The following is a 14,759-nucleotide window of genomic DNA, read 5'->3' on the forward strand; positions in this document are numbered from 1 at the left end:
CCACACACACACAAAAAAAGAACAACAGAGGAAGACAAAAGAAAGGAGAGGCAGACAGAGGCAGAAGAAGGGGTGAGAGACTGGAGGAGAGAAAAAGAAAAAACCCTCCCCACCACAAGGCTCCTCTTTTTCCCTCCATGTTTTGGGAAATTTCTACATTTGACATTTGCTGCCTTTGCCTTTGCTGTCGCTGTCGTCTCTCAAAAAAGCAAGTATCATGTCCGTGTCGGGGAAGAAGGAGTTTGATGTGAAGCAGATCCTCCGGCTCCGCTGGCGCTGGTTTAGCCATTCCTCGCAGAGTTCGGCCGGCGGAGGAGGAGGAGGAGGAGGAGGAGGAGGAGGCTACATCCAGCAGGAGGGCTTCGACCACAGGGGGACGCCGGTCCAGAGCCGGCTGAAGAGTCACTCGCGGGACAGAGGGGGAGGCGGAGGGCTCCGGAAGAGCAGCAACAACAGCCCGGTCCACCACAGCATCCTGGCGCCGACCTCACAGTCGGGACCCACACCTGTTTACGTCGGCGGTGGACCGCCGGGCAGTCAGAGTCAGTCGTCATGGCAGCACCAGCAGAACCACATCCTCCAACACCTGCAGCAGCAGCCCAGCCAGGAGCTGCTCCTCCAGAACTCCAACAGGACGAAGGAGGACGCCACCAGCGACCACCAGGTGCACGTGAAGAGCAACGCCGAGGATCCCGCCGAGGTGGAGGCGGCGAGAGAAAGGTATGACATGACATGACACCCCCCCCCCCCCTTTCCCGCCACCCCCCCCCCCTCCCCGCCAAAATATATAGAACAGTGAACCACCAAACCACCAAAATCAGGTGCCTGAAGCTGTGGATTTCTTCCCCCCAAAAAAGAGGGACTGCCAGATGTCCTTGATTATCAGTAGCTACACATCCTGTCAATGTTTACAATATAAACCTGGTGACATATGGCTAGTAGATAAGTGGATCTGTTTTTTTAATAATAATTACAGCCCCGACAGTCGATATATCACATACTGTTTATTATTATTATTATTATCATCAGGCTAGCAGCAGATTATTCTAGGTATACGACAGAGAGAGCTGTGATAATTATTCATAATCATACGTATGTGCATGTGCGTTACATGTGAACTTTTAATTTTTTTATCGCTGTAGGCATACTTTGTTGAGTGAGTCAGTCAGTCACAGACCATCATTTCATCTCTCTAGGATTAGCATGCAGCCCCTATAATTAAGGTAATAAATTAGCTGCGTTGGCTATCATTTTCAAATTAAGACCGCCGGCCCATCTGTCACCGTGCCTCACCTGGGGGATGCTTAACTCCACGCCGTCGGTCCACGGGGCGAAGGAATTGCAAAAACCAATAAAATATCTCCTGAATTATTCATGGGACGGACGTCATTGGGCTCCACGCATGCCTCTGTATTGTTGTGCTGATAACACGTCGTGTTGCAATAAGCCCTCGTGCTTTATTCCTCTGAGAATTATTCAGTCCGACTCAGCTAAAGGCATTACAGAGATTTTTTTCAGTCTCACATGAATGAATGTATTCTTCATCCTGCAGAGTTAGAGTTAGAGAGTGGTTACAGGAAGAACTACCATTACATCAGAGAACACCATTACATCAGAGACAACAGTGGTGGTGCAGCCAGGCCCCAATAAACAGAGGGGAAGGGCAAAGACATTCATTATCCATACTAGAGCAAAAAAAACACAAAGTCCACATGGACTAGAGGGGCTTTTCGAATGCTCTCTAGCAGCGATTCTTCTTCACATTTTAATATCCAATCTCACCCCCTTTGTGTGTTTGTTTTTAAACCACACGTGTTTGCACAACACACAACACACACAGTGTGTTTGACAATGAGTTTATTGTTGCTGGTGTTTGTTTTCTATCTTGCATGGATGCAGGAAGTAAACAGGTGTCGGGGAAAGGGGGTGAATTGTCTGACGTGCACGGAAAGCGCATGTCATCAGACATTAAAGGAGTCTTTTCTCCCTTTTATCTTTTTCTAAGGCACACTTCACGTTATGAGTCCGTCTGGGAAACTGAGAGCGAGGCTTTGTTCATCTTGATGATAATTTAAAGAAATAATAGGAACCTGTTTATTTATTAATGTGGAGTGACTGTGAACTGGGTTTTTTTGTTTTTGTTTTTTAAGATATGTGGTTAGATTACCACTGTTCATCATTTTCAGTTATTTAAAACCCTGGAAAAACACTTGAATGAGGCTGCGGACAGTCGTCTAAATCGAATCATATCTAGCATTGAAATTCAATATCCGAATCAATCATTCTCTATTTTCCATTTTGGGAGATTGTTGGCAGATGTTAATTTTTTCGAGATCAATATCTGACATTATACAGTGCTTCGGTCAAACATGTGCTTCTTAGTGAGTCTATAGCCTCAAAGTTATCCAGGGGGGTCGTTGGGTTCATGCTAGTCGTGTCATGCAGTGTACCATAAGACTAATATCACTAATATCATTCATAGCCTTTCCAAAAACACACACACACACAATTCTTGCTGCACCCTTATGATGTGAGCGCATCTTCTTCTCCATACTGCAGTTCTAGAGGGTTTCTGAACTGGAAAATTCCAGGGTCTGGACACAACCTCCTCCTCTCATACAAATGAATTGATTAGCCTGTCAGGATCTGCTTTACATAATTATTGAATCAAAGGGCTACTTTTCTGTCACGATTCAGCGGCACAGCACTTATTGGACCAGCGAAGCACAGCGAAACTGGTTATATATTGTCTTTTATACGAAACGCAATTAAGGGGACCCTCTTTTCACGAGCTACCTTTCCATTAGGCTAGCGTTTTTATATAGTGACTCATAATATCTGATACCGGCTAGGGTACAGGGGTATGATGGCGCAATGCTTTTAAACACTTATAGGCCTTTTAACCAATCCTGGTTATCCCAGTTATGCCAGTTATTTGGTCGATGCCGGTCGAAGGTAGTGGACATAAAAAACAGGCAAGTTTTATCTGTTTGAGCTTCAGTGAGGCGAAGAGGCCCCTTTATACATCTGATAATAAACAACAATGCACATCAGAGAAAAAATGTACCTCATTGGAATTCATTGAACTGAATGAGGGATGGTATCTAACCCACCCATTCCCCGTTCTGTCCCATCATGCATCACAATGAGCCCCGTCCTCCACTTTTCTTCACTCTCTACCTCCACCAGCCTCTCCCCTCACCCTGATCTGGGTATTAGATATTAGGCACAGATGACGTGTGCCTGTTAGATATGACTCACGGCGCGTGCCTCGCAGGCTAACCTAATGTGCACATCACAGAGACGTTCACAGCCGTTGACTCCACCAGCTGGGTGTTCCCATTATGTCTCACATCATAAATTGGTGATGCATAATTTGTCACAATCTCATGAATCTGCAAATCAGGACCGCCGCAGGCCTGAAACACATTCGAGTCATTATTATCACGTGTGTTGCTTTGCTCTCAGCAGGTCACTGACTGTACCGGTATCATAGTTTACCCTCTTTTGTTGCCGTAGTAGTAGATTCCTGATTTACTAGGTGTGTCTAGTGGAAAGACACCTAGACCTATTTTACGACTTAAATTGTTCTGCAATTGTTATTCTCATCCAAAAACCTCTCACCATCCTCGGCTGAAATATATGATGACACACGACCTAGAATAGACGGGGAACCCTGACCTCTCCTCTCTTATAAAGACCAAACGCAGGGTTTGCCGCTGTTAGGTTGAATGATATCTCAATTCCCTCTCAATTGCCTTGGGAAAATAAATACCACCACCTTGTCCTGTCACCGGTAGTCAGGCGGTGTTCCCTTGACGCGTCGGCCCACCATAAGGCTTATAGCGTCTCTATCGGCTCTTGACACTTCCACTGGGTGCCAAGCGGCAAATACATTACGAGGGAAGCGAGAGAGTAACCTTTAATGTTTTGAAGGACGTTGTTACCCTTTAGGAAGGCAATTGTTGGAAGTGGAATTTGCATGATGTCACAATGAGCGTTAAACTGTTACACTGTGGTAAATCAAAAGCGCCTAGTTAATCCGTCGGTCACATGTCCTTAGTATTTTCCTGTGTGATTCAAATGGAGAAAGAAGACGTAGGAAAAAAAAGCACTGTTGTGGTCAATCCCACTGCTCCAGCTCTATGAAAGGCGTAGAACTGTGGAGAATAGATTGCAGCTTATGTCTGACTCTGGCTTGAAGATTCTCTAATCATCTTGTTCTATAATAGAGATCAGCGATTCATTGTTAGAATTAACTTGTATCGAAAAAAATCTATAATTCCCGGCACAGTTTTCAAAGCACCCTGAGCTTTTATTTCACAAAAAGACTGAAGCTAAGTCCATTAGCTTCTTCACTCTGTCTCATGCATACCAGTGAGGCATCATCATGGAACATGGAAGGTACCAGCTTTAGACAGTTACACAAGTCTAAGTTTGCAACCCAATATATTTTGAATGTCAAGTAGCTCAAGTCTGCTTAGTTTACATATCATGCTTAGATACAGAAGTGTAGAAGTAGTGGCATTAACACAAAGAGGAGAGGTGTACTGTATGACACAGCAGTGAACACCACAGAACATATACAGAACGGTATGAAGGCCAACACTACTTAATTATAATTCTTATTATTATTATTTACCTCCTTTAAAATGTGTTTAGTGTACCACGGGATCTTGTCAAACACATCTGTGGTAATCTGTCCTGCTACAGGCCGTATCAGAGTATCAGACACAGTTAAATAAGGGAGTCTGTGGTGATGCTGGAGTCTCATGTGGATGTGCCTATGTTTCTTAAATTGCCATCAGCAAACCCAGCAACAGCGTTTTTTGCTCAGACCAGCACATTTTTCACTTAAATATAAACTCCCCCTTCTCCAGAAACCGTGGCAGCATGGAGAATGCAGCCTCAGCAGGGTAATCATAGGTAATCTATGAATGACGCTCACAACTCTCAATAAGGAATTAAACGCAGGCCCCTACCACAGCAAAATACTATATTTCTATTTTCTACACACCATGCATAAAGTGCAAAAAGCATATTTTTCTACAACTTAGAAAACACGATGTCTAGGAGACAGACACCCTGTTAACATAGGTAATCTATGAATGACGCTCACAACTCTCAATAAGGAATTAAACGCAGGCCCCTACCACCACAGCAAATACTATATTTCTACACACCATGCATAAAGTGCAAAAAGCATATTTTTCTACAACTTAGAAACACCATGTCTAGGAGACAGACACCCTGTTAACATAGGTAATCTATGAATGACGCTCAACAACTCTCAATAAGGAATTAAACGCAGGCCCCTACCACCACAGCAAATACTATATTTCTACACACCATGCATAAAGTGCAAAAAGCATATTTTTATACAACTTAGAAAACACGATGTCTAGGTGACAGACACCCTGTTCACTCCAGCCGGTAAGAACAATAAAATACAATATGTCTCTACTACTGTGATTCCACATATTTCAGAGATTGATGCTTTTAAAGTTTAGCCAACCAAGATTTCATTCCCGTGACATAGTATTCAATATTACCAGCTACACCATGCATTATCTATCGATGCCGGGGTGGAATTATGCTGACATGACGTTACGACATGAATTTAGTGAGATGCTTTACAACACGTGGGATTCGTTATAGCAGGGGGAAAGATTTATTGAGGCAATAAGTCATTTCCATTAATAGCTCGTAGCAATTTCCCCCCCTCTGCTCTCACTCACAAAGCCCCGTGGTCGTTTTCTGAACAAGATACCCTACCTTTTTTTTCTGGAAAAACTGTAATATAAAAAAGTGTGTACCGTGTGAGGTACGTGCTTCGAGCACATACCAATATTGACGTATACCGTATCTGCAGAGGACGACGTTAGAAATAAAACATTTGCTGTCAACTGTGCTGAGGATGGAGAAACTATCACTATCTCCAGAACAGCCTACCCTAACTGGATACTGGGTTGAAATGATTGGGATTGGACTGAATGAATTTGACTCTCTCTCTCTCTCTCTCCCTCTCTCTCCCTTTCTCTCTCTCTCTCTCTCTCTCTCCCTGTCTCTCTCTCTCTCTCTCTCTCTCCCTCTCTCTCCCTCTCTCTCTCTCCCTCTCTCTGTCTCTCTCTCTCTCTCTCTCTCTCTCTGTCTCTCTGCACATATCTGAATGCTAGCACACTGGGAATAAAGGCCTGAGGGAGCGTAATCTCACAGTGCTCTGTGCTGAGGACACAGCATGACACTGTACTGACTCTACTGTATATTGGCCTTTGTCTAAGTACTGTGGGTTCTCCACCAACCGACTGCCTTGAGGGACAATGGGATGCTATAATCCATTTTTCACAAAAAAAAGAGGAAAAAAAAGCAGACACCCGTTCAAACCAAGGTTCTCCCTGTCATAAAGAGATGGGAGGCGACATCAGTTGAAATAAGAAAAAAAGGAATTACGGCTTGTGACCTTTTACTGGTGTGTCTGATCCCGTGTGCAAATCTGAAATCAGAGCCTCGTCTTTCTTGCTGCAGTATACTGTAAGCTTTAGCGTTTTTTGAAGGGCAAAGAATGACAGGAATCATTATTTATAGAATTGGAACTTGAATATTATTATCTTGGATTATAGTTGTACCCTGTTCTGATTTAATTAGTCTGGTTGGGGCGGCGGGCGCGATCACGTCTCACAAGAGAAGGTGTTGAGGGAAGGTGTCAGAGTGCTGTTACAGTAGAGGCGGAGGGAGGAGGGACTCAGGGCTGTGTTTCTGTGTTTCTGTGTTTCTGTGTTTCTGTGTTTCTGTGTTTCTGTATTTCTGTATTTCTGTGTTTCTGTGTTTCTGTGTTTCTGTGTTTCTGTGTTTCAGTGTTTCTGTGTTTCTGTGTTTCTGTGTTTCTGTGTTTCTGTATTTCTGGGTTTCTGTGTTTCTGTGTTTCTGTTTCTGTGTTTCTGTGTTTCTGTGTTTCTGTGTTTCTGAGTTTCTGTGTTTCTGTGTTTCTGTATTTCTGTGTTTCTGTGTTTCTGTATTTCTGTGTTTCTGTGTTTCTGTGTTTCTGTGTTTCTGTGTTTCTGTGTTTCTGAGTTTCTGAGTTTCTGTATTTCTGTGGTTCTGTGTTTCTGTGTTTCTGTGTGTCTGTGTTTCTGTGTGTCTGTGTGTCTGTGTTTCTGTGTTTCTGTGTTTCTGTGTTTCTGTGTTTCTATGTTTCTGTGTTTCTGTGTTTCTATGTTTCTGTGTTTCTGTGTTTCTATGTTTCTGTGTTTCTGTGTTTCTGTGTTTCTGTGTTTCTGTGTTTCTATGTTTCTGTGTTTCTGTGTTTCTGAATTTCTGTGTTTCTGTGTTTCTGTGTTTCTGAGTTTCTGTGTTTCTGTGTTTCTGTGTTTCTGTATTTCGTGACGTTAGAATTATAAGGTTCTATCTCCATTTTTGTCAAAATTGAGTTTTTTACATAATCTGATCCATTAGGTGTTTATTAATTTTAAATTAATTTTAATTTTGCCATTTAGCAGACGCTTTTATCCAAAGCGACTTACAATTACGAATTACAGGGACATTCCCCCTGGAGTAACTGAGGGCTAAGTGCCTTACCCAAGGGCACACTAGTAGTGGTGTGGCTTCAGGCGGGATTTGAACTCACAACCTTCCGATCCCAAGTCCAACTCACTATCCACTAGACCACCACTACCCCTATTATTATTAATGCCTGTGTGGTGTTATTTTTAAAATGTTGACATTTTTGAGTTAGTAATTCATAAAAGACAAAGGTTCCGTCTCACAAAACATAATGGAATGTAAAAACGTTGACGCTCAATATCTCTGAACTACCCTAGACGGAGATTGAACCTTATAATTCTAAGCTCACGATTTCTGGAAGTCAAGCATCTCAGTGTTGTTCAGCGTTGAGGATGTGGGAGGGAATAACATCTGTGAACAAGTGAAGCTGGTCTGTCATTCTTAACTGTCCCTCCTGAGACCTCTCCGTCCCCCTCTACATTTACATTCACATTTTTGGCATTTAGCAGACGCCTTATTCCAAAGCGACTTATAATCAATACATTTGACTAAGCAAGTGAATCATCAATCCACCAGTCGTAGCAGGAAGAGTAATCCAGCTCAGGCCCGGGGCCATTGATAGAAGGAAAAACCTTCTTCTATCACCTTCTTCTAAACCTAACTTTTTTTGTTAGTTTATTTAGACACTGGAGAAACAGAGAAACTGTACAAGGGTGGCAAATATAAGTTTTTAGGGGACAAAGTAGAGGGGAAAGCGGGTGTCTTCAGGAGACGCAGTGCTGGGGGGCACTACCCCCCCTGTACAGTTTCTCTACTGTAAAAAATAAATAAAAATAACTTCTGTGTACATACATCTACTGATGCCTCTGGACACATATTCAGTGATGTTCCTATAATATTATTATTATTATTATTATTATTATTAATTATTAATTAATTAATAATACATTACACTTATATAGTGCTTTTCTAGACACTCAAAGACGCTTTACAAACTGAAAAGATCGAGTAGTAATAATAAAAAGAAACAAAAAAATAATAAAAGAAAGTGTAGCTGTTTAATACATTTTAGATTAATGACCCCCAGTGGCCCCTGGCCTGAGGCTGAGCATAGATTACGTTTTGTTTGTGATGACAGATGGATAGATGATTCACTTACTTAGACAAAGGTATTTGTTGTAAGTGGCTTTGGATAAATGGCTAAATGCCAAAGAAATGTAAATGTAAGTAATTGTATGTGGGATCATACAAAGTCACGAAAGTCACAAGACTTACACAAGACTTAAAACCCCTCCAGGGATGTAATAATACCCTACGTAATTACTCTACCATGGTCCTCTGTGGTTCGGTTTGTAGAGCATGGCACTAACAACACTACAGGTTGTGGGTTCGATTCCCGCTGGGACCATATAATACAGAAAAATGTCTGCACTCACTGCAATGTAAGTCGCTTTAAAGCGGCAGCTAAACGGCACATAATACACTCTATACTAAACAACATTTACCGGAGTAAAAGTACAATGTGTACAATGTCTTTACTAAACTTCAACATGTTACACTTCTTCAATACTTGCCTACGCGATGCAACTTGTTATCAGGGGTCGCCATTATTTCTTTCTGGAGTTTCAAAAAAAGATATACTCTTTTGGTTTAGAAAGAGGCACGTTTAATGGCTCACTGTGCACGTAATGAACAACTCCTCCTATAACTCTGGAATGAAAATAAACACCTCAGAGAAATTTACGGCTCCCAAGAATGTGATAGCAAAGCAATTAGTGTCCCAGAGATTGGTAGACATGAAAAATCCGTACAGAATGCCCGCGAGCCGATACAAAGGTAATGCATCTCGCTTTTTTACTACCCTGTTTCTTGTTCAGTGTTCCCATCCAAGAGTCCTGAGTCAGACGGGAATTATCGTGACAGCGCTATAAATTACGCCTGTATTTAGCATAAAGCATCCCCAATAAAGGGCTGTACTATAGGGTATTACTGGGGGCCGCGTGCTACACAAACATGCAAACAACCCCCTATGGAAGGGACCTTTCTTTAGATGTCTATGAATACACGCACGCACGGACGCGCACGCACACGCACACGCACACACACACACACACACACACACACACACACACACACACACACACACACACACACACACACACACACAGAAGGTGTGTGAACTGTATCATCACATCAGTAGCTAGAAATGTCAGTTCAATCTGGCTGCTGCTAATTGCTCTCATATCAAAACATTTTGACACATTGGTGTTAGCATTAAAGAAAGGCTAAGGGGACGAATATACAGTATATGTCTGTATCTTTTAAACCTCACGCTTTGGGCTTGAAATGAAGTCCATAGTTTACACTATGTATATAATCCATCCCATCGATCACTCACGGCGATGGCGATATGGCCATGAAAATTGCCAGCCATAATGCATAACTTTTCTCTAAAGCAATTTCCTGTTCAAGGATTTTCTCTCACGAATGAGCTGTGGTAGATACACCCGTTTGAAACTCGGTAATATTTTTTTAAAAAGGGACACTTTGTGTCCTTCCAGCAGCGAAAAACAAATCTCACACTGTATCGATGGCACGGCTGTTCAGTATTTATTATAACAATTAGTAACTAGTTGGAATATTCGGCTCCTGGCTTGGCGTTTTTGGCGTGTAGACTTATTGTGCTAAACGGCACCCCGTTGTTGGCTCTTGTGTGCAGATAAGTGGCTGAAGTTATAGAGATATTATCCTGTTGAATCACTTTATGCCATAGATAGATTACGTTTTTTTTCTTCCATGTGCTGTGTGTGTGTACCCCCAAACAACTTTGAGAACTCTGAATCTCCTTCCAGAAGGCTTCTGGTTAATTCCCCCAGACAGTTGGGATTGTTTACACACTGTAACAAACAACTTAAATGTCAGCAAGTGGATTTTCCTCCGTGAAGGACACCAAAGTAACAGGGCCTGAATTATTTCGCCTTCCAGCCTGAAGGATTATTTAGACGCCCGTTAAACAGCATGTAATCTACCGGCCTGTGGGGACAGGGGCTCAGAAGCATCAGCATTAACCACAATACCGTCATCACGAGGAAGCACAGGCTCACTTGCACAAAATCTGTTCTATCAAAGAAACACACACACTATTTGGGAAAAGGCAGGAGTTTGGCCAGATTGTAAGCTCTCCCATTGGAACAACGCTTCCATTTCTTTATCCACTTATGTACGGAGTTTAGTTGTAACAGTGTTAATTTTGGAGTTTCGACTGGTGAGAAGGATGGCGATAGGGGGAATGTAGTGTAGTATGCAGGGCCACATAACGTGACGTTAGAATTCTAATGTTCTATCTCAATTTATGTCAAAATTGAGGTTTTTTTTACATAATCTGATCCATTAGGTGTTTATTAATGCCTGTGTGGTGTTATTTTTAAAATGTTGACATTTTTTAGTTAGTAATTCATAAAATACAAAGGTTCCATCTCACAAAACATAACGGAATGTAAAAACTTTGACGCTCAATATCTCTGAACTACCCTAAACGGAGATAGAACCTTATCATTCTAAACTCACGATAAGTCTTATTCTATACGGATGATATTGTGTTAGTTATCACACACACAATGTAGCATACCTCGGCATCACCATGATGCAGGAAACCACTCGTGTGATAAAAAAGGGCACAATTTTGTTCATTTATTTTTCATTTTCACCGGATAGTCCCTCAGCTGATCGTATAGGGATGTAGATTGTTCTAACCTAACAGACTGAAGTGATTGCTCTTTAATCTGTTCCCAGTGCATGTCTAATATACACAGATATAGATATCATGGCATTAGATTATGATGCAAAGACTGTGGTATATAGCACCAATGCAATAATGACTTGGTTTAATTACCTATCTCCCCCTATCTCTCTCTCTCTCTCTCTCTCTCTCTCTCTCTCTCTCTCTCTCTCTCTCTCTCTCTCTCTCTCTCTCTCTCTCTCTTTCTCTCTCTCATAGGTTGGCCCTGAGCAGCTACTCTAGAATGAGCTCGAATTGCTCTGATGAGTTTTTCCAGGCGACCAATCATGCGGAACAGACATTTCGCAAGATGGAAACCTATCTCCAGCACAAGCAGCTGTGCGACGTGCTGTTGATCGCGGGAGATCACAAGATCCCGGCTCACAGGTCAGTGCGTATACATAGCCTGCTCTAATTCGATTGCACCTCCCCTGGAACTCATCAGGATCGACATCATTAAGGTGCCGATAAAAGGCAAAACAAAGCAAACAAAGCAAAGAAAGAAAATAAAGAAGGTCATACAGGAGCAGTGGCGGACTCGGGCTGTTTGAAGGGCAGGGGGGGCGAAAAGGAAAAAAGGGCACCTACTGCACAACATGGGACCCCATCAGTGCACATGGTCAAGTTTAGACCATTGGAAGGGCAGCCAATAGGGCACATCCTCTAATTTCGCCACTCAAAAGGGCACTTTAGTGTGACGTTTTTCAACTGTGGGGGCACATGGTCAAATTTAGACCATTGGAGGGGCACCAATAGGGCACGTCCTCTAATTTTCGCCACTCAAAAGGGCACTTTTGCCACTCAAAAGGGCACTTTTGCCACTCAAAAGGGCACTTAAGAGAGACCTTTTTCAACTGTGGGGCCACCAGGAGGGGCGGCCGCCCCCCCTGCCCCCCCCCCCCCCCCCCCCCCCCCCGAGTCCACCAGTGTACAGGAGTCTGTTTGTTGACTGACATCATAATAAATACTAATATGTGCCGTTTAGCTGGCGCCTTTATCCAAAGCGACTTAGATTGCACTGCAGTGAGTGCGTACGTTTTGACAGTATATATCATAGAGTACATGGGACTTTGATTTGATTTCTAAAGTTTATAGCTAGTGGCATCAGGTAAACAGATGAGTGCTTTATCTTCCAATGATTGGGGTTAAACAAATAACCACATACATTATTAGTTGAAATGTACTCCCAGGCCTGCACAATCTGTTAGGACTTCTCCCGTAAGTATTATTCATCATATAATTATAATTTATGATACATTATACATACTGACAGCGACTAAATCCATTCCACATTATTGTGTACGCTTGCCTTTCCCCTAAGATAGATAAACAATGATCTGTCCTTCAGGAAACTTAACTCCAAGCAAAAACCCATTTGCTTGTTTGATTACTCAATGTTACTTCGCACATTAGCCGGCTAGTAAAAAAGAGGCATAAACAAAATCTGACTATGTTATTGTAAATTAGAAAGTGTTTATAAGTTTATAAGATCATTTCATTTTTCATATGGTTCAACAAATTGAATCTACTCATGCGGAGAAGGGAAGCTATTAGCGGCCCGGTGTCTCGGGAAGATATAAAACAGCCAACCGCTGTAAATCAAAGTTAGGGAACAGGGTTATACAAAATAATAGGTTGCAAACAACGGCACTAAATCCTGCTCAAACACGCCGTGTGGTATGAGGACATGCCCCTTGTGTGACAGAGGGACAAGATACATCACCTGACAACTTGCTGCTCAAAGTCAGAGCATTATAGCTTGGACCACTCTGCTACATGGGGTGATGGTAACTGGTAACTGCACTTATATAGCGCCTTTATCCAATGCTGCTTTACAACGGCCTCTCAATCACCCATTCACACACACATTCACACACCATGCAAGGCGCCGGCCCGCTCACTGGGAGCAATTTTGGGGTTCAGTGTCTTGCCGAAGGACACTTTGACATGTGGCCAGCCGGGGCTCGAACCGCCGATCTGCCAACCTTGCGATCATTAGACGCCGGCTCTACCTCCTGCGCCACAGCAGACATAGGTGTCTTCCATTACGCGTATACTCTTAATTTTGTTGCCGAAAGACTGCCACCCCCAAACCAACCCCACGCACACTACAAAAATGAGCATATTACATTATTATAACTACTTGAACCCTACTGGATTACTTGGGGTTAACTACCGTACTGTATTATATTGCATTTCATCATCATACTTTGCATAGCTTTTTGGCACTGTTAAACCATCACTTTATTACTTTATTACTGTAGGATTACTTATTTTACTTATTTACTTAATTATTATTGTGATTCTATATCTGAATGCTGCAATTTCAATGTTGAGGATCCAAAGCCAAAGAATTCTACTCTAAAAGAATTCTGCTCTTAAAGAATTCTACTCTAAAATAATTCTACTCTACAAGAATTGTACTACTACTTGTGTACAGTGAGATAAAAGCGACTGTGATTCTGATTCTGATTGTGGTTCTGATTCTGATTGTGGTTCTGATTGTGGTTCTGATTGTGGTTCTGATTGTGGTTCTGATTGTGGTTCTGTGCAGACTTGTCCTCAGTGCCGTGTCCGACTACTTTGCGGCCATGTTCACTAACGACGTGAGAGAAGCCAAGCAGGAGGAGATCAAGATGGAGGGAGTCGACCCAGAAGCCCTGAGATCTCTGGTTCACTTTGCGTACACTGGTGAGTAGTTGTTGTGGATTTAATTGATTCTTAATAGATTTAGTAAAACTTATAAAGCACAAAGAGCTTAGATCAATTGTCTCCAAAGAGGCCTTTTATTAAGCAAAGTTACATGAGCGCAGAGAGAAATGAGCAGACCAATAAGCAAGAAGCAGTAGCCAAAAAGCAAAAATCCCCCGACGATAGGTGGGACTCATATTTATAGAACTGTCCTTGGTCATGAGGTCACTATTCTTGGGAACCAATCATATTATACAAATCTGTGATTACACAAGTTATTGGCCCTGTCCATAGTCAGAATTATTCACTGCGCCACAGATCTTGGCCCATCCCTTACAGGAAGGAAACGGGCCTTCCTTGAGTACTAGATTCGCCAAACGATAGTATTGATTTCTCAGTATAAAATGATATAAAAACCACGACATAGTCATAACCCCCCGCCCCCCACCCCTCATTCGTTGCATCCTTTAAGCAGTTATAGGACTTCCGATGTTAATGATGAATAAGATTCATCGTTGTGTAAACATCTAATTTGATGAAGTAATTAAGGCTTATGATTCTGGTGTTGATCGGGGGACAATAACATCCTGTTCAGTATTTGTGCCGTTTCATGTTCTCTGTTGAAACACTCAATGAACTGCAATCTTTGGAATTGTTCTTCCTGAATCTAAAAACTGCAATCTTTTCCTCCTGAATCTTAAATGTGTTTTACTTGGTATACCCTCTGTCATTTAAACAGGTATCCTCATCTTTGTTTTGCCGGTTGGTTGTTTGCGGTGCTGCTCTGTTG

The 14,759-nt window shown here is 42.3% G+C and overlaps 1 protein-coding gene across 3 annotated transcripts in view; it reads left to right on the forward strand.

Moving 5' to 3' along the window:
• Positions 1-217: 217 nt before the first annotated feature.
• klhl4 (kelch-like family member 4) overlaps positions 218-14,759 on the forward strand; it is a gene marked incomplete at its 5' end in the record, with an annotated part of 28,614 nt that continues 14,072 nt past the window's right edge. Inside the window, 3 exons of one of the 3 annotated variants that reach the window (XM_080525749.1) lie at positions 218-720; positions 11,498-11,665; positions 13,833-13,969. In XM_080525749.1, the coding sequence (XP_080381875.1) occupies positions 218-720; positions 11,498-11,665; positions 13,833-13,969 (808 nt within the window). The remainder of the gene's footprint in view (positions 721-11,497; positions 11,666-13,832; positions 13,970-14,759) is intronic. The other 2 variants (XM_080525750.1, XM_080525751.1) reach the window with 2 other exon arrangements.

Source organism: Nansenia antarctica (assembly GCF_963989245.1).
Source record: "Nansenia antarctica genome assembly, chromosome: 3".
In the NCBI taxonomy this organism is placed as follows: domain Eukaryota; kingdom Metazoa; phylum Chordata; class Actinopteri; order Argentiniformes; family Microstomatidae; genus Nansenia; species Nansenia antarctica.